Source organism: Neophocaena asiaeorientalis, unplaced genomic scaffold (genome assembly GCF_003031525.2).
Source record: "Neophocaena asiaeorientalis asiaeorientalis breed wild unplaced genomic scaffold, Neophocaena_asiaeorientalis_V1.1 scaffold263, whole genome shotgun sequence".
NCBI lineage: Eukaryota > Metazoa > Chordata > Mammalia > Artiodactyla > Phocoenidae > Neophocaena > Neophocaena asiaeorientalis.
This window is the reverse complement of record NW_020175015.1, coordinates 387,467-408,248: the sequence shown is the minus strand read 5'-3', so window position 1 is coordinate 408,248 and position 20,782 is coordinate 387,467. Positions and strand designations below refer to the sequence as shown.

The window sequence follows — 20,782 nt, the reverse complement described above, 5'->3', positions numbered from 1 at the left end:
CCCAGGCTGAAGGGACAGACCTGGGGGTCATCGGGTCTCCCGAACTTGTGATGCTGTCTCCCGCTGGCTGGCCCCAGCCTCTGCCTGCACTGCCCTGGCGGGGGGGTCAGGGCCACACAGCGGGTGAGGCAGCCCACCCTCTGTAGCCTGGACCCTGAGCAGAAGCCTGTATTTCTGTCAGCTCCACTCCCTGTGTCCCTGCCCTGATCCGGGTTCTGTGCCGTGGGGCCACCCTTCCAGAGAATGCCACGCTGCCTGACCCAGGACTGAGATCTGAAGATATTCCTGGCTTCTCTGGGCAACGCATGTCCCCCAACAGCTCAGAGCCCTCACCGTCCTGACTGCTCTCCTCACTGCACATCTCCGTTGGCTTCCCTCCCTTGGAAAGTGTGCCCCCAGAACTGAAAGGGATGTCGCAGTTACAGTCTCCAAGAAGCAGCACCTGGCGCCTCTGCCCTGGCACCTCTACTGATACGGCCCTCGGCAGCTCTCTCTAAGGCACGTCAGTGCTGTTGCCCAGCACCACTGCCCATCTGCCTAGTAACGCCCTCAGCAACTAAAGGTTCAGGTCCGGGGTTACTCCCTCAGGGAGATCACCCTGACCTTCCACCTCCAGGGGTCGAGTACTCCTTCTCCTGTGTCCCCACAGCCCCCCTCTGTCCCCATCCCCTCGCCCCATCACAGCAGCCTCCATCAGATGAGCTGCCAACCGTTCTGTAGCTGCCTCTCCAGACTGGGGCTCTTTAGGGCAGAGAACATGTCTGCTGCACTCTCTTTCCTCTGTCTTTCCCTCCCTCCCTCTCTCCTTCCCCACCCTTCGCCCTCCCCTCCTCTTTACTCACTCCATCTTTCCACAAACTTTTAATAAATGCCTACTCAGTGCCAGGCTACTGACGAGAGTGGAGAGCCAGAGCACCCTGGCATAGGGCTGGCACATACAGGAGGCCTGCACCCCAAATGGGAAGATTAAAAACAAAAACTCACACAAGATCAAATTCTAACAACTGCATTTACAAGACACACAAATGCTTTCCTATTCTTAACTGCCTTAGCACCTTTTTTGTCCTCCCAAACTGTAACCTCTCTTTATGGTTTTCTAAGAGGACTTTACATCCAATGTGACACATTGTATTCTCACAGCAGCCCGTCACCCAGGCAGACAGGGGTCATTCGTGCCCCCATTTTCCAGAGGTGGAAGCGGGGCTCCGAATGGTCACATAGTGAGTCGGTGGCAACGTCAAGACCTTAACTGAGGATGACAGACTTTCGGTCAAGCTCTTTCCTTTTTACAACAGTATCCCTCAGGGGTGTGGCTTCAACCATAGAGATTCCAAATTTGTCAGCAGAGGTCTGAACTGTGTCTGGCTTGACATGACTCTGACTGGTTCTTCCTGGTCCAGGAGGCTGCAGCCATTGACCTCTGCAGGTCCCCAGCTTCGAGCTCCCAACTGTTTCTCCTGAGAGTTGCCCCTCTGGGACTCCAACAACCAGTCCCTCTTCGCCTCAGCCCTTCCCGCATCTACTACACGAGGACCTCCCTGGTTTACCTCCTGGGGTTCAGCAGACCCTGGCAAAGAAGATCGTCTCAGAAAACAGGGGCCTCCTGGTCTAAGAGTGCCCATCTGCACCCACACCTGTAAACCCTACCTGTATGGCTGCCAGCCAGTCTACCAGCCTGGGCCTACAAAGGGAGTCCACCCAGATGTGGCTCATCTGCACAGGAAGAGAGGCTAGGACCATGGCTAAAAAAATGGCTGCCACCACAAGGCTTAATTCTGGGTGGGGGAGGGGTAGGAGGTAGTGACTGTGCTGATCAAACTCAGCATCTGTGACCTTCATCTGACTCACTTTCCAAAGATGATGAGAATACTTAGGGTCACCGAAGGTTTTGGAGCAAGGAAGAGAGAGGATGAAGAGACTGCCCTTTCAGGAATTCTCTACAGTAGGAATCCTAGAGATGGTCCCAAGTACTGGACAAGGAATGGGTTTCAGTCACCCAAACCAGGCTCCAAATCCTGGCTCACCACTTACAAGTTGTGTGACTTTGTTATTTAATCACCTAGTCTAGACTTGTTTATCTGTGAATGGGGATGATGCCTACAACAGACTCTCTAGCCCTATTGTGAGGATTAAATGCGAACAACTGTGTAAAGGTCAAATAAGTGCTCCTTCCCTTCCCCTAGGTTGTGCCACCTCTGCATTTTACAGAAGTGGCACCAGACAGCTGGGGCAGATTCTTAGTTCAGATTTTTCTCCACCACTCCAGGTCCCCTGTGGGTAGATGTGTTCTTCTGAAGTACAGGGAGATGGTTGCAGTACATAGCTAGATAGTTTTGTTTTCTGCCCTGTGTTGTTGTTGCTTTTTCTTTAAAATTTTTTTACTTTATTTATTTTTTGGCTGCGCCATGGGTGGCATGTGGGATCTTAGTTCCCTGACCAGGGATCGAACCCATGCCCCCTGCAGTGGAAGCATGGAGTCTTAACCACTGGACCACCAGGGAAGTCCCTGCGTTTTCCTTTTTACATTTTTGCTGGTAAGTACCTTTTCTGGATATAACCTCCTAAGAACTAAATAAATTCCCATTTGTATAAAAAATACTTTAAAAGCTCCCTTGGTTGTTTTAACACCAAGAAGGCAAAGTCAGGGGCATAGCTGACTGTCTCGATGAGCTGCCATGAATCTGACAATCCTGCTAATGATGCTTTTAAAAATGTGAAGTTCTGCATTAAAAGCATCATACACCATGATCAAGTGGGGTTTATCCCAGGAATGCAAGGATCTTCAGCATACACAAATCAATCAAGGTGATACACCATATTAACAAATTGAAGGAGAAAAACCATATGATCATTTCAATAGATGCAGAAAAAGCTTTCGACAAAATTCAACACCGATTTATGATGAAAACCCCTCCAAAATGTAGGCATAGAGGGAACTTACCTGAACATAATAAAGGCCATATATGACAAATCCACAGCCAACATTGTTCTCAATGGTGAAAAACTGACTTCACTTCCTCTAAGATCAGGAACAAGACAAGGTTGTCCACTCTCACCACTATTATTCAACATAGTTTTGGAAGCTTTAGCCACAGCAATCAGAGAAGAAAAAGAAATAAAAGGATAATGGGACCTAATGAAACTTCAAAGCTTTTGCACAGCAAAGGAAACCATAAACAAGACCAAAAGACAACCCTCAGAATGGGAGAAAATATTTGCAAATGAAGCAATTGACAAAGCATTAATCTCCAAAATTTACTCCAAAATCTCCAAAGTCTCCATATTGAGCTCGTGCAGCTCAATATCAAAAAAACAAACAACCCAATCCAAAAATGGGCAGAAGACCTAAATAGACATTTCTCCAAAGAAGATGTACAGATGGCCAACAAACACATGAAAGAATGCTCAACATCATTAATCATTAGAGAAATGCAAATCAAAACTACAATGAGGTATCACCTCACACCAGTCAGAATGGCCATCATCAAAAAATCTAGAAACAATAAATGCTGGAGAGGGTGTGGAGAAAAGGGAACCCTCTTGCACTGTTGGTGGGAATGTAAATTGATATAGCCACTATGGAGAACAGGATGGAGGTGTTATGCTAACACATATATATGAAATATAAAAAAAAATGGTTATGAAGAACCTAGGGGCAGGATGGGAATAAAGACACAGACCTATTAGAGAATGGACTTGAGAACATGGGGAGGGGCAATGGTAAGCTGGGACAAAGTGAGAGAGTGGCAAGTACATATATACAGTACCAAATGTAAAACCAAAAGCTAGTGGGAAGCAGCCGCATAGCACAGGGAGATCAGCTCGGTGCTTTGTGACCACCTGGAGGGGTGGGATAGGGAGGGTGGGAGGGAGGGAGACGCAAGAGGGAGGAGATATGGGGATATATGTATACATATAGCTGATTCACTTTGTTATAAAGCAGAAACTAACACACCATTGTAAAGCAATTATACTCCGATAAAGATGTTAAAAAAAAAAAAGTGAAGTGCTGGACTAAGGCCGCCAGACAGTAATAGCTCAGTTCTTGTCTACCTGGGAACTTGCAAATCAATCTTTGTCCTTCCCCCCACCCCATCTAAAGCAAAGGATGGGATCTTGAGCCATTAATCAAAAATTGGTTTGGTGTGTCCAGAGGGGATCAATGAAAATGACCATGTAATTGCAGAAATGGAATCTGCACCAGGAGGTTGATTAATAAGGTGCTCAGGGAGGAGGGGCTGGGGAAGGGCTGGGAAGGCGAGGGGGCAGCAAGAGCCAGTACTAGAGGGGCATCATCTCAAGCTGTTGTGTGGCAGAGAGTGTGGCTTTGCCACGTGTAGCTCCAGCCACCACCACTCCGTTGGGACTAAGGGTGGTAAGTAACTGGGAAGTGGTGGTGAGCAAATTACCCATAAAGTGAACTGTGACAAGGGTGTTCCACCTACAGTTCACAGAGGCCTTCGTATGCACCCTCACGGGGCCCTCGTAATAGTCCTCTGAATCACAAACAGGATTTTCTGTGATCAGACCTCTTACCACCTGCTACCCACACTCGAACCAAACAGATTCAGGTCACACTCTATTCCTTGCTGACCGAACCCCTACCTTCTGAATTTGGGAGTCATATAGATCTGGGTAGCGGTTGATACTTGTATTCTTGTTATTTCTTTGAGGCTCAAAGAAAGTAAGAAACTCAGCCAAGGTTACACAGCTAGTAACTAGTAGAGCTTGGATTTAGAACCAGGCCTGCTGGCTCTAATTCCCAGCCCTTTTTTGCTAAGACACGCCCCTGGAGGATGCCTCTGCCATCATGGAGTTAGCAGCTCTGCACTGGGCAGGGGCTGGGCTCAGCCAGCCTCTTAAGATTACCCTCTAACCATGAGTCTATGATTTTATGAAGTCAGGACTGTTTAGAAAAAGTGGCCACATGACGCACAGAGGAGGCTGGCCCAGAGGCTGGCCAGTATAAAAGCAGCGGTTGACTCCTCCGTGCTCAGCCGTTGCCGTGACCTTTCTTGACACCACCCCTGTCTTGTGAGCAGAACCAGTTACTAGGCAGAATAAAGCCTTGCGGAGGCTCGGTGGTGCCTATGGAGGCAGATTGTGGATATCATCAGTCATTCATTCGCTCACTGTTCATTCAGCAAACACTTTAGAAGACATTATCTGTGGAAGACAATGGGCTGGGAGCTAGGGCTACAAGATGAGCAGAAGGACAGGGTCTTTCCCTGGGGGAGCATAGTCTAGTGGGGGGGGACACACACACACACACATATGAGCAGATGACACAGTACGTGTGCTAAGTTCCACGATGAAGAACACACAGGGAGCATCTTACCCAGCCTGGGAGGTGCGGGAAAGGCTTCCTGGAGCTGTCCCCTGAGCGGAGTCTTGAAGGATGAGTTAGCCAGGTGGAGAAGCAGGAGAAGGGCAATCTGAGCAGGTGGGTGAGCGTGGGTAAAGCATGGAGGTGAGAAGCAGCATGGCGCGCTGAGCAGACATAAGCTTCTGCAGGCCGAGAGAGGAACCCACGGACGGTGTAAAGCAGGGCGCGACATGGTCAGAACTGCATGTTCTAAAGATCCCTCTGGCAGCTTAAACCAGTACCAGTGGTGGTAATTTGCGTATCTCAGCATCTGAAGCTCCCTTGGCCCCAGGTAAGATGTCCAGGTTGAAATAGATATACACAATACCAAATTAACAAGCGACTGAGGGCCACTTACATGAGGACAAGGGACACAGAGTTAAGCTCGGTTCCACTGCTTGAAATAAAATGCACAAGCTGGCGGTCTCTGATCCAACACCTCCAGTGTCAGGTTTGGGCACCTGTTTTATCTTGGTATCTCTAGTACCAAGTATATTTCTTGTGAATGAAAACAGTTGGATCATTCTGTATTCAATAACCCAGTCAGTTAATTTAGCACCCAAAGGAGAAAACCTATATATTTGGCTGAGACAATTGGTCAATTCATTCAGGATGTCTGAGCCAGTTGTGTGTGAAAACCTGACCCAACTCTTACTTCCCCTCATTTGTATCTGGTTCCCAAGATTTAGAGGGGATCCTAGGTTAGCCTGCAGTTTGCCCAAGCAGACAGGGCACCTCGAGGTGAGGATATAGCTTAGGAGTCCAACTTATCTCAAACCTGACTCCCTTCAGGCCGGCCTCCTCCCTTGGGTGAAAGGGAGAAGCAGCCCAGGCTGTGGAGCAGCCAGGTGCAGCTGGCAGACACCCTCCTCCCTGAGCTTCCCTCTCCTGTCTGTCACCTGGTGCAAACACCTGCTCCACTACATCAGGAGGGCTCAGCGGGACTGCACAGAAAGAAAGGCTTCGTAAGCAATTGGTAGTTATAAATTCTTAGAATATTATTGCTTAGGTTTGTGAACTCAAGGTAATTCAGTAGCTGGGATTCTTTAAAAGTGTTCTTCTTGATCAGTGTTTGCCTCAATCAGCTTCATATACTGTCAGAGTAATTATCAGAAGGACAGAGAACACAGACCTTTCAAGTACTGTACAGGGAAGGCAGAGGGGCCTGAAATGAGCTCTACTTAGTGTCCACTATGGGTTCCCTATAGCCATCAAGTCATTTCATCCTCACTCCTCTCATATGAGGTGGGTATTAGTGTCCCAAGTTTTAGAGGAGGACAGTCTGTGTTTAGTGAAAGACACAGACTGGCATAGCTGCCACCGACGTCCATCCATGAACCCAGTAAAGGCCTAAGGGCACCGCCACCGTTAACCTGTATTCACATGCTAAGGAAGAAAATATGTAAGGATGGCAACTCTGTTATTAGAGCTATTCTAGGATGGTCTAGGTGTCATGAGGATCGATGCATCAGTGGCAGTGCGATGGAGAGCTTGGGATCACGTGCCGGGTTCTGCCCGAGGGGAAGCCGAGCAGGGTTGGTTCCATTGGTTGGAAACAGCTGCCTCTCCTGTCTCGGCTCAGCTGTCCCTGCCGCTGTCCCTGCCCTATTGGCCTCAGGTGGGGCTGCTCTAGGTCTCCCCTTAACTGTAGATGGTCCACGGTCTACATCCTGAAAGAAACGTTTTATACCTGAGGTCCTGAAAATGTGAACTGCTCTAAGCATTTTGGCAGGGAGAGGGCCTTGAAACCACGATGCACATAGAGGGAGTCCGCACACAGAGGGCGTCCACTTGACACTCCCTGAATCTATGGGAAGCAGGCCGTGCATTTTTAAACCCTAGTGGAAAAAAAAAAATGAGGGAAGAACCTCACTAAGAACACAAACTCTAAGGAAGGATTAAACTACGCTTATAATGAATGTAGCAGTGGGGACCTATTTTAAAACTAGAGGCTGGTTTTAACTTCATTTGCTGTTTCAGGGAGGTGATGATAGTAAGGGGTGGAGATTTGCCTCCTGGGCTTGGGCAGCATCAGGGAGCACAGCGGAAGTGAGGCTGAGGCTCCGGGTGAGCCTGACCACGGGGTGGTTCCCACCTTCCTGCTTCTCCGCTGCCCATTCTTGCCCTTCGATTCTGAGTGTGTCTCACCTTCTCCTGGGCTATCCTCAGTGTCTTCATACATGTGTGTTTTCTGGGTGTCTTCTCTCTTTGCCTGTTTCTACTTCTCCTGTCTTCTCATCTCTCAATCCCTAGTTTTGATCAAACAATTCTTCACTGATCAAAAGAGAGCTAATGTTATACTTTTAGGTACGTTTTATTATTGGACAGTATTTTGCATTTTCTGCCTCATACAAAAGCAGGCAGGTGGGTGGAATGCTTTCTGTTCATCTGGAAAACAAATATATAGTGTTTTGTTCCACATACATGATCCTTGATTATTCCTACCACGGCTCCTACTCAAAGCCCAGATTTTGAGAAACAGCAACAGAATGAGTCCCAGCCTAGAGCTCCCAGCCTAGAGCAAGAGAGGACCTGTGGCTGGTGCCCGGTTTGAGGGTGAGGGTGAGAAGCACGATGGTGGGAGCATGCGTAGGTGTGGTACAGCTGGGGGTGTGAATAGAGACCCTGGTTAGTGACCTCCCCCTCCCCCGACAGCACCAGGACGTCCACGGCACCCCGACCCTCCCAAGGACTGAGCTCACCTGGCATTGGCTCCCACATCTCTGCTCTTGCAGCCCTTCTGCCTGTCATGACTGGCCGCCCCCCACCCGGCTCTGTTCACTAGGTCGCCACTTGCCCATCCACTGAGGTCCTCCCTGATCCACAGAATCTGCTAGAACAGACTCCTTCTTCATGTTTCACTGTGATTGGAGGTGGGGTCTCAGCCATCCTGCTTCTCTGCTCCAAGCACAATGCCTGGCACATGAGAGGTATTCAATCAACATGCACTGGCACAAGGAAGCGGGATCCCAAAGGATAGAATCTTTTGTCTCCCATTCCAGCAGAAGGACATCCAAGTGGGCACCCTCGGCCCTGGCTCTGAGGTGCCCACCCTTCTGCTCTCCTGCCTGTAGGCCTGCCCCTGCGTGCCCCGCATACCCATATGCCACCCACTCTCCAAGGTTCCCCCCCATGAAGACTACAGATTCCCCACTCCCGGTGGGAAGAATCCTGTCCTCCATCTGAGCTCCCAGCTCCCTGGCCTGTCGTTACCTTGTTTGGACTCCCTTACGGCAGCTTCCACACCCCCGTGTTAGGCGCACACCCGACTGTCACGCCATCACCCACACAGTGAGCCAGCCCCTGAGCGTGGAGCCTCCACAGTGACCAGGTTAAGTAAATGAAGGCACCTCTGCCATCTCTTGGGAGGAGAAAAGCCATAACAGACAGTCCTGCGGGTTGACGGGAAGAGGGTGGAGGTCGGGGGCCAGCCTCCCAGTGTGGCGAGGTGGTGCTGGCCACTCACCCCCAGCTACATGGGATCAGATCGTTACACTACCTTGTTGGCCACTGGGTCTCCCGGTCCATCGTCGCCTTTCCCAACACTTAGCTCTGACTGCTTGCAATTAGTATCTGAGAGGCAAGTATCTAAAAGAGTCAAGCTGCGTTACGGAGAACCCCAGAGAAACTGCGGGGTGCAGCTCATCTCGTGGAGAGCGGCTCAAATGGCAAAAGTTGGTTCCTTCACCTACTCAGCTGGGCCTTACCAAGGAAATAAGATCAAGAAAGTGGTGTTCGTCTTTAGCATTTATTTATAATTGGAAAAACTGTTTGTTTGTTTTTTCTGAGCAAGCACAGACCACAAGCACGTCACAATCAATTGGCTATACATGAATATTTTTGTCATTTTCTTACTAACAGCAGGAATGAAATAGCACCAAGAGAGGTGTGCGCTACACATACATAGACAATCTGTGGTACGCAACAAAACCCAGGCCACAAAATCGTAATTAGACGCTTCTGGTCTGCCTTGAGAGAGGCAAAGGCGTAACGGGAGCACCAGCAGATAACAAAAAGCTTTAAGGACCCAATGCACAGCTTTAGGGATCATCTTTGCAGGTGAGTGAAGCAGAAGGTGAGAAAGCTTCAGTCCTAGCTCTTTTGTCAGGGGAGGTCAGGGAACCACAGGGAAGTGTACAAAAATGGGGCGAACAGGCATTTGAAGCTTGGCCACCTTCAGAAAGGCAACACTAAAACACTGCTTGTGAAACTGAAATCAGTTTCAGTCAGCGCATTTGGGATGCAGAACTAGACCGGCTGAGTTTTATTTGTAAACAGTAGAAATCAAAGGAGGTTTCTTGCCAGTGAAGTGACACATTCAAGAGTCAAAGCGAACTACCAACAGGGTTTTCTCAGTTGGAGGCACTAAAAAGATGGGGAGACTAAAGGCCTGAAAAGACACCCTACAGGTCATTTAAAGCGTCAGGTGGGGCAGGGAAGAAACTCAGTGCCTGGGGCCACAAGGTGGGTGGTTAACTCTACAATTGGGGCAACACAAACTTGAATCAGACACAGGGGTGGAATCCTACGTATCCTGGTTGTGCTGTGGTGGAGACATTTATACACGCTACCCACTACGGCTGGCCCCGTGTCGGGTACACAGGCATCCAATAAGCGAACGTTGAGTGAATGGTCCCCTGTGTGTCGTAAAGTTTGATTTACTTGATCTGCAAAAAAATAGAGGACTATTCTACGGAGAAATCCAAATCGTGGCTAACACCAACACGTCTGACGAATGCCAGATCTCAAGAGAACAAACATACGTTGGCAGATTCTCTGGACAAAGTTAAGATCATGCTGACCGAGCTCTCAGCATGAGATTATTGTTAAGATCAGCTAGCAAATACCTGAATCAGTACCGAGATCTACTCCAGCCCTTTCCAGCTAGGCATCAAAATCTGTGATCCATAAACCGTGAAACTCACTAACGTTTTCTACCTTGCTCGGTACTTCTTCCTCACAGTTCCTTCCCTGGGACAGAAAGGAAGATGGCAGAGAGGCCTGGCCAAGCGCTTCATTTCTGCAGGTTCTGTCCTCTTAGGAAATAGGGCCTGCATAGCACAGGCTCAATTAATTTGCAAGAGACTTCCCAATCAGCCCAAAGGTGACAAAGAAAATGGTGTAAATGGGGATTTTGCTGCCTGAATGGTCAGAAGATGAGAGAGCTTGTGGAGGCTCTATTTCCTCCAACTTGAAGGACCTAACGGGACTTTTGAGGTAGGGAACCGTGAGAACTTCACTCATTACCACTTTTATTACAAAAGAAAAGTACGCCTGAGCAGAGGCTGGTGTCACACAACAGCCCAGCGATTTCTGAGTGACGGCGACAGGAAGCACCCTGGGGACGTGGGAAACAAAGAGTACTGCGCAACCTACGCGCCGCCACGGGGTTTGCAAATGTAATTTTTCTAGTAGGTATGTGGGGTCTTTCCACAACTCCCTGGCTAATGCCTACAGCACAACTCTAGCACAGCTAAGGTGGCACTGCTGCCACTGGCAGCTTTAGCCACACAGACACGAGACACACAATGCAGGGAGAGCTGCTTTTATTCAGAAATGAGGTCCAAAACGCTTGCTAATCATATAGCAGGGAACTGTCCTCGTCTTAGGCTAAGTCACAGAAATTTCCCATAACCTGAAGTTCAGCATCTCCTGTCCTCTCTGAGGAACAGAGCAAGCAGAGCCCAGGCAGGAACAGTAAACATCGTCACAGCAGCCACTACATCTGCTTCCTGCTGTGTGTTTCTCAAAAGCAAGAAAGCCACATTCTAAACACACTATCTTTACACCTTGAGCTTTCTTCCTCAGTCCTCCGTAACCAGTCACTTTGCAAAATCCACAGCACTGGATAGGCGGAGAGTTAACAGGAAAACAATCTCATTTTTGTCATCTGCCTATGATGTCTGGAGTGTACCTACAACACCTAAGCCTTTTGCCCTGGCCTAGTTTTGGTCATCAGTGGCACATCATTTACTTGGTATACGATTTAAAGCCCACTGATAGGAAACTAAATGCAGTCACGTGTTTCTAACAGAAGAGCCTATGAAAAAATTACTTAAACCTAACAGACGCAACTCATTTTATTGACATGAAGGCCAGAATATTTTTGTTTGCTTGTTAAATATTTCCACACATTTTGTCAATTGCCGAAGCCCAGGTCAAGCTTCTATAGCGCATGAGTTTTGGAAAAGAACACTTTTATCTAAAGTTCAAAATTGATCACTGGCACAGACCCTGGGGAGGAACAGGAGGGGAACGCCCTACATTCATGTCTAAGCACCGCCAGGACGGTTCCCCTGTGGTCCCCGGGCCTCCCTCGGCAGGTATATTCTCCCCCGCCAGGAGGCACCGCCCTGCACACAGGCTCCGGCTGGTCCAGGGGCCCGTGGCGCAGACCTGCTCTAGATCTGCACAGGAGGCAGGCCGCCCAGTCTCTGAAACAGGATCCGTCTGTTCAAAGAAACCAAAGAGCTCCTAGGACGTTCAGGACCCATGCAGATGGGAAGCCTCTAATCAATTTTGTGGCCTTTTTTGTTGGTTAGTGAAAAAGAAAAAAGAAAAGGAAGAGGAGAAGCAAGGGAAGTGCAGTGCATTACTCTTTAGCCTCAGCCAGCTTATTGTTCATCTCTGCGCTCTGCTCCTTGTCAGCAGGCGGGGCAGCGCTGGCGCCCTCCGCGCTCTTTTTCTTGGAGGCCCGGCCCAACACCACCTGCTTGTCTTTGGCCTTCCTCGGGGGCTTATGGCTCGCTGAGGTCTTTTTTGGTTTGGAACTCTGGAGACTAGGTTTCTCCACCTGCACGGAGAGACAGACAGACGGCGAACAGAAACACAGAAGGGGAGGGAGTAGGAGGGCGAATTTAGAGAGAAGACGTGATTAGTGAAAGGATAACAGTAACAACGCAGGACTCGGAGGGGCATGGCGTGTAAAGCCTCTTCGGGGACGTTAGGGCATCCGGCATCTCCCCTCTGAAGCCCCCGGTCAGCCGTTCTGGCCGTCCTCTCGCTGGCCACGCCGCCAGCCCTTGCGTCCCGGGCCCCGCCAGGTGGACTGTGTTCTGTGATGCACTCCCCGCTGGCCCTGCCCGTGGGAGGACGGTACCTCACCATCCTGCTCAACTCAGGCAGGCACGTGAGTGGCTTTAGGCAATGAGATGTGAGCAGAGGTGACGGGTCACCTCCAGACAGAAGATCAAGAGTCAGCCTGTGCTTCCCAATGTGCCCCTTTCCTCTGCCACAGAGAGGCTGCTCTTCACCCTGAGTTCTAGACGGAAGAGGTGCCGAGGAAGAGAGCTGCAGCCCACCCACGGTGGGCCCGTACTGGTAAGAAATAAACCTTGGTTGGGCTTCCCTGGTGGCGCAGCGGTTGAGAGTCCACCTGTCGATGCAGGGGACACGGGTTCGTGCCCCGGTCCGGGAGGATCCCACATGCCGCAGAGCGGCTGGGGCCGTGAGCCATGGCCGCTGAGCCTACACGTCCGGAGCCTGTGCTCCACAACGGGAGAGGCCACAACAGTGAGAGGCCCGCGTGCCGCAAAAAATAAAAAAGAAATAAACTTTGTTGATGGAAGACACTGAGATTCTGGGCGGTTTACTACCACAGCAGGAGCCGGCCTTTCCTGTTTCTGAGCTCCTGTGCACGAACGTCCTCACTGAGAGGCTTGGGCGGGCAGTCTCGCCCAGTGAGGCCTCCAGCGCTGTCCAGCCATCCCCTCCTCCCCTCTGGCTGGCTCCCCAGACGGTCTTCCCCAGGGCTGCTGTTCAAGCCCACTTCCCTCTCCCCAAGCTACCTCCTGCCAGTTCTGCCCCCTCATTCCCGGAAGATGGTCTTTTCTTCTCTTTTTCAAGAACTCTGGGCCACCGGGTATGATGCCTCAATAGGCCACCCTCCTCCCACCCACCTCTGGATTTACTTTCCCCAATCTTCCCTCGCTCCTCTACTTGAATCTTCTTTTGTCCAAAGTCAATCCCATGTCCTGGGTCCCACTTCATCTGTGGAAGGTGGACGGAGATGATGTTGGGCCTCATAGGCCGGGTCATCCACTCAATGAAGTCTAGGGGTTTTCAAGTCACCCCTGACCTGGAAATAAGGTAACCGATCGTCCTGGTTTGCCCAGGACTGAGGGCTTTCATGGAATATGGAATTTTCAATGCTTCATCTGGAGTAGTCCAGGCAAACTGGGTTGGGTAGTTGCCTTACCTGTAAACCAGTCCTGGGCCAAAGAGGAGACTCCACTTGACTGCAAGATTTTAGGGCAAAGCAGAGCAAAGGCTCTTAGGTTTTCAGACTTTTACTGCTATTATAGAGAGTAGAGCTGATAATTGCACAATTCCGTATGGCTTGACATCATAGAATAAGCTACGGCGTGTATGATTCCTTCCTCAGCAGCAGAGTCTCCAACATGACTCTCCCTCTCATGAATGCATATTGCGATGCAAATAAGGCAAAGCTCTGATGTCACTGGAAAATCCCTGAACCCACTGTAACTTACTTAGGAATGAAAATCATTCACAAACTGTTTATTATAGTAGCAAATTACTTGGAACACATCTTGCAGCTGATGTGACAGGTGTATTGTGACAGACTGAGAATTGCTGCCGGCTGGAGGGAAAGGATAACAAAAGGCAGGTGATGTTTAGGGATTTGGGAGGTAAAGAGGTGTCCAGTGATTGGAGCTGAGGATGAGGCAGGGGCTGGGTGGGAAAGAAGTCAGGCAAGGAAGCCTCCAAGGCTGGGTCAGCACTTCAGGGGCAGAAGCACAGTTATTTTAAGAAAAGGGGATTTAGGGCTCATGTGAGATTTTCTGCCATTTTGGGGGGGGTGTTCTCAAAATCAGAAGCTAGTTCTCTGGAAACCTACCAGTCTTTAAGCTGTTTTCATTTTAGGTAATGTTCCTTTAAAAGTTCACTTTGAATTTAGCAAAGGTCCCTGGTAAGAAGCCCCTCTGTCTCTGTGTGCTGTGAAGGAAAGGAGGGGCTTTAAAGAAGCCCTTGGGGGTGGGGCCAGAGTTGGCAGTACCCCCTTCCCCACCCCTCAATCTCTGCTGCAGTTAACCCCTCCATGCCAGGCAGTGCCGATGCGTGCCCAGAAGTTCAGTCTCACCTTTGGCGGTTCCTTGAAGGGCTCACTGTAGAGGCTGCGTATTCTTCTGCGATCGATGACCTTATTGTCAGCTGGGGTTGGCTTATTGGCCTCCCCTTTGAACTGGGCGCTGTAGCTGGTCTCATGAGCCATCTTATCATCCGGGGGCTTGTACTGGGGCTTGGCTTTTATGGGTTTCACAGGCTTGATGTCAGTCCATGCTCTGAATTCATTCCTGCAAATCAAAGAAAGCCTAAGTGATATGATACATCCTATATCCAGAAGCAGTGCTCTCACACAGGGCGGCAAGCACAGCAGGTTCTCAGTTAGTGCTTGTCGGGCTGACTGATGTGTGGCTGAAGAGTGAACTCACTCTCTCCTCCTGCGTAAGTGTAAGTGTTCCTTCCTGCCCGGTCGAGGCAGGTTGTGACAACAGCAGCAGTAGTTCAGAGAAAGAGCACGGGCTCCCAGCTCCCACTGTGTGACCACGGACAGGCAGTTCTCATCTTTAGGCCTCATTTTCACAATACCTAACATGAGGCTGAAAAAACTCAATCCATTCAGTCATTTATGAGTTCAACACATATGACCGAATGCTGCTGTGTGTGAGGTTAGAAAGCTGTGGCTGTTAAATGAGACAACGTGTTGGACATTGTGCCTGGTACGTTGTGGCCGAACGAAAAAGTCCCAGTTCTGATTGAGTTATTTGTAGTGAGGTGGATGGACCTTGAGACTGTCATACAGAGTGAAGTAAGTCAGAAAGAGAAAAACGAATACCGTATGCTAACACATATACATGGAATCTAAAAAAAAAAAAAAATAGGTTCTGAAGAACCTAGGGGCAAGACAGGAATAAAGACACAGACAAAGAGAATGGACTTGAGGACACGGGGAGGGGGAAGGGTAAGTTGGGACGAAGTGAGAGAGTAGCATGGACATATATACACTACCAAACGTAAAATAGATAGCTAGTGGGAAGCAGCCGCATAGCACAGGGAGATCAGCTCAGTTGGTGCTTTGTGACCACCTAGAGGGGTGGGAAAGGGAGAGTGGAAGGGAGACGCAAGAGGGAGGGGATATGGGGATATATGTATAGGTATAGCTGATTCACTTTGTTATACAGCAGAAACTAACACACCACTGTAAAGCAAATATACTCCAATAAAGATGTTAAAAAAAAAAGAACTCTACAAAAAAAACCCACAACTAACCATCAAAAAAAAGCCAGTTCTGTTCCTTCCTTTGTCATGATGAAGATGCTCTGTAACCCTGGATCTTTAAAGTTAATACTTCTCTTCAATAGCAGAGGGCTTGCTTCTTGTGCTACCTGAACCTTAACAACCTCAATCACTTTAGATGAAAATCCTTATGAAATGTCTAAATGCCTGCAGGTCATAAATAAGCAAAATGTACTGAACACAACCGGATGTCACCATGGGGACTTGTGTTGGGATACAGGATGTGTAAGAGTCTTGGTGGGTTTGGTGTGAATGGCTATTGGTCCTTACCCTAAATGATCCCTATTTGGTGATTTTTGAGTCAGTGTGTCAGTTTGCTTGTTCATAGCAATCTCTCTCCTGGTTTCTAATCAGCCATATCTGATCTGTTACAGGACTGGAGAGTAGATGGTGACAGTGTTCAAAACAGGGTAAAATAAATGTCGCTGCTGATGTAGGCCACAGGGTCCATCCTGTTTGTTGAGTGCAAGACATCCAATACATAAGCTCTGTGGCTCTGAGGTCTTTATCAGTCTCCCCTGATCTGGGGCCATGAGAAGCTGTGCTGTGGGAAAGGAAGAGCCAGTGTACGAATATCTGTGGAGTGAGGCTCTCCAGCACCCTCTCTCATCCTCATGGTAACTCCCTCCTTCAGGGCTCAGACATGAGTGCCACAAACAACAGGCCACAGGGGACAGTAGAGAGAGCTCAGGCTGCCAAGGAGACACACGAATTCTAGCCCTAGCTCTGCCTCTAGGTAGATGCTGAGCAGGCCCCTCCCCTCTCTGAGCCTTAGTTTCCTCATCTGTCAAAAAAAGAATTGACCAGACAATGTCCTTATAATGCCCTTCAGGCTCTGAGGGTCTCTGAGTTGATAAAGCTGGTTTGGTAACACTGAGCCATATCCTGGTCATTTGAGCTCCTGAGGGGCACTGGCTCACGTGTGAGCAGACTGACCACAGTTTCTTAAGAGGTCCTCCCGAAGCTTTAGACTTGCCTTTCCAGTGCAGTTGGACCTACTTCTAAATGCCCCACCAACTCAAACTCAGCATCCCTAGAACCAAATCATCTTGTCTCCCCTGCCAAGTTGTCTACTCTTCTTGGATTCCCTCACTGCTCCACTGCACTCATTCATTCATTCATTTATTCATTCGTTTATAAAACATTTACTGAGTGCTTAAGGTCTGCCTGGCAGGATGAACTCAAGGTGTGGGAGAGGGAGGGACTGGAGTTTACTCCAGGACAATAAGATAGGTTCCATGAAGGAGGAGGGAGTGGGGAGCACAAGGGAGGAGCTCCTGCACCAGCCCGGGAGTTGGAGGATGGGTTCTGGAAGGAGTCACGGAGATTGACAGGGAGCTGGCCGAACGTGGCGGGGCGGGTTTCCAGGCAAAATGGGGGGCATACAAAGAGGCTCACGAGAGGCCCGGCCCCCCAGGAGGACCTGCGGGCAGCTCGGGCGGCTGGGTTGAAGCTTGGTGGAGAAGGACAGGAGAGGCTGGGCAGGTCATGAAGGTCCCGCCAGCCATGCCAAGGGGATGGTCTGGACTGTAACAAGAAGTTGCCAGATGAGTTCAAGCCATGGATGCATGTGGCCAGATTCTTCTTGGGGAGGAGAATTTTGGTAGCAGTGTGAATGGGAACAGAGGGGGAGGGGTGGAGTGGGAGGCCAGAAGGGATGTGCAGTGAGCCGGGAGGAAAGCAGAGGCCTGAACCAGGATCGTGGCAGTGGGGACGGAACACGGCACTGAGTCGAGGGAAATGGGCGGGACTCGAACATGGCTGAGCTGAGGGAGGCCAGGCTTGGAGAGATATCTGGGTTTATGGGTGGGGACACCACCCCCCTGAGCCGTGGAACCTGGGAAGAGAGGGGATTTGGGAGGAGGGTTGAGACCTTCCTGATTCTGTTAATGGCAGCCACCTACTCGGCTTCAAGGCTGCTTTTGGAGCCTCTCCTCCCTCCTCCTCCTCCCCCCATTCGCCTCTGTAGCCTCAACCAGTTACCATGACCCGACTTCTGAGCCATTTTGGCTCTACACACAGGCCCAGTGCTGGCCCGGGCTGCCTCTGGGGCTCGGGCCCCATTACCTGCCTGAGGCGCCAGGACTCCCTTCCTTCCTCCCACCTCGGGCCCTGATACTTGGCCTGCATCTCTCAGTAGCCAAAGCAGTGACAACCTGGCTCCCAAAATACGATGGCAGAAACCCGGATTCTCTGCTCCCACCCCTGCCTGCCTGCCTGCTTGCAGAATGAGGGCTGAGATAGGTATACACTGGCCCCAAGCACTGATTCTGGGTCACTTCTCCCAGGCCAGCTTCTGCAGCTTTCTCTCTCTCTCTGCAGCGGCCCCTGTGGGCTGGTAAGTGTCTCTCTGTGAGCATTAACCATGGGACGTGTCCTTGTGGGGACAGCTTGGTCACCCTGGTCTTGAACAACTTTGGTACATCATCTTCACGTGGGATGTGTTAATGAGTCCCATAATAAGTTCACTGTACTTATAATAGGCTGTTAGGTTTAAATCTAAATTCTATTACCTAGAACTTTCTTTGAACTCTCCACAAAACCTTCCCCAGCCACATGGAACAATTAATCGTATGTCATAAAAAAATTATGTACCATTCATTAGTCACCTCTTATAAGCTGGAAGGTTGTTTCTGTTTTGTATATTCTCTATGATCCTTACAACAACTTTGAAAGGAAGCAGTATGATTTCCCTTTTATGAAAGAGGGTCACCAAGGCTCAGAGAGGTTAAGTGGCTTGCATAAGGCCACACAGCTGGCAAATAGCAGAGCTGATTCTCAGCCCAGGGGAGTCGGGCTCCACAGCCCACATCCTTCCCACTGCACTCGGACAACGTGCTGGAGCTGCAGTGTGCTGGCGGTCCTCACTGGAGGTGCTTGTGCAGGCTGTGGCCTGCTGTCTGCAAGGCCGTGGAGGGCTTATATGACACAGACTGCACAGAGAATACCTGAGTTCCCCCAGCCCTGAGATGCTCCTCCCAGAGCAGTATGGGCCACACTCTCAGGTCAGTCATGTCCAGTTCCTTTTGCCACGAGTTCATGGTCCCCTGTAACCATCAACTCCCCTTTCTGTGCAACCAGATTTCAGCTTGATCATTCATTCATTCATTTGTTTGGCATTTGCCAAACTCCAGCCATGGCCATGGCATGTGGCCCACAGAGAGGAGTAAGCCAAGGCTGAGGTCTCTACAGTTTAGTGAGTCAGGGTCTGTCCATGTGTGACCCTAAGAAAAGGCAGAATGAAGCAAATGGGACAGAGCTCAGAAGGACAGAGGGGAAAGGATGCTTTATTCTGAGGGGTGAAGTGGGGAAGGGGGCACTGAAGGATGCAGATAGAGAAGTGGGTGGGGGGAATCAGGCAGCAGTGAGGTCTTTGGGGCAGGTTCACAGAGCGGCTGAACCACTCAGGGAGCGGGAGGGTGGGGCTCTTGGAGGGATGGCAAGGTGACCGGGTGGGCAGGAGCTAGGAGCAGGCTGTACAGAGCCTGGAATGCCATGCCTGGATGCTAGTGGGAGGGCTGGGGAGCCGCTGAACACTTCTGAGCGAGGCAGCACTATTCCTATTCCTCCACTGATGGTGTCCTCCTCCTCTCAGACTGTCCCAATTCTAGTTATTCTTCAAGGCTCAGCTCAGGGCTCTCCTCTTCCAGGAAGCCCTCCTGGATTACTCAGCCCAAAGTCTCCCAGCTCTTGGCTCCTGGACCCTCTACTGTACTGTCCAACTTTGTGGTTACCTAGCAGTTTCACATTCTTTAATTCTTTCATGAGTCCGTTTGTCTCTCTCGAGGGATAAGATATATAACAGAAAATTCATGACAAAACTCTCCTTCAAGTCCAATCTCATTTGCGTGGCTGCAGAGGGATATTCTTTAACTTACCCTGTATCAGACTATAGGTTAGGGGCCTGGCTGGGCGAGGACCTCAGTCCTCACTTGCCCACCAGAACCCTTCCCTCCCCCTGGGCCATCATTGAGAGCCACACTCCATATCTTTCCTACATTCCTCTCAGGATTGAAGGGTTTGGCATTTACTAGAAACAGCTGTTATTTGATGTCCTTTCTGGTCAGCAACTGGCCCTCCTCCTGAGCCCTTCCTGCCTGCCTAGATGGTGCAGCGCTTGTTCCTTGGAGGCAAGAGAACATCTTATGCTTCTATCCGGTGCCCATCATGCTGAAATGATGATGGTCTCACAAACTTGTCTCCTGCCTTAGCCAGAGGCCATTCTCACCAGGAACTGAGCTCTGTTTATCTGTGTTTCCCTGCTGCCCTGAATAGCATAGAGCAAAACATCCAAGAAACATTTGGAGAATCAAGGGTTCTGTTCTACTACAGAGACTTGTGAAGGCTGCTCACACGTGGGGCTTCTATTACTGCTTAAACCACGCCCCTAAAACCCATGAGCCGCAAGTCTTAAGTTCTTGTCGGGAAGAGTTTCCCTCATGACAGTAAACATGCCAAGTCACCCAAGCTTCCACAGAATCCATCCTCCCTAGATTGACAGAAGGCACCTAGCGCCCCTGCTGAGTGAAGCTGCCTCAGGTGGGAAAGGGGCCGGCTGGGGGCCTCCGCACGGAGAATCAGGACAGGGAAGGAGAGGAAAACTTAACAAACACTTGCCCAACACCTACTTGTTAAAAGGCTGAGCCTTTAAGAATCTAACCCTACTTTAGCCTTTGAACACGCTGTGTGGTCACTGTTACTCACCCCATGCTGTGTGTGAGGAACTGAGCACGGGGAAACGAAGGGACGCCAGGCCAAGCCAGTACAAGCCAGTACGTAAGTCAGGCAGTTACTGGACTGCAGTCTGCCTGACTCAAAGGCCTCATTCTGTCCGCTTCTCCACACTTGGAGGTAGGTGTGTAACCCACCTCAGGCTCATAGCGACTTTGGATCCTGGCAGCAAACACAAAAAAGCACTGCCCTTCAGCCTGTCTGGTACACACCACAGTGAGGCTCTGGGCAAACTGGGAGGATCCACATCTGCAGGCTGCTGCGCTGGCCTCCCAGAGCTGTTCCTCATGCCAAGGCTTCTGTATCCGGATGTAAGGAAGTCATGGGGATTGGATGATCCAACCACGTTGCCAAGGCCTCACTGTCCCC

General features: G+C 50.0%; 1 protein-coding gene across 1 annotated transcript in view; it reads right to left on the bottom strand.

Moving 5' to 3' along the window:
- MAP6 (microtubule associated protein 6) overlaps positions 1 to 20,782 on the bottom strand; it is an 86,950-nt gene that overhangs the window by 12,338 nt on the left and 53,830 nt on the right. The window contains exons 2-3 of the mRNA XM_024761947.1: positions 14,466 to 14,679; positions 11,962 to 12,158 (exon numbers count right to left, since the gene is read on the bottom strand). Of these exons, the coding sequence (XP_024617715.1) occupies positions 11,962 to 12,158; positions 14,466 to 14,679 (411 nt within the window). The remainder of the gene's footprint in view (positions 1 to 11,961; positions 12,159 to 14,465; positions 14,680 to 20,782) is intronic.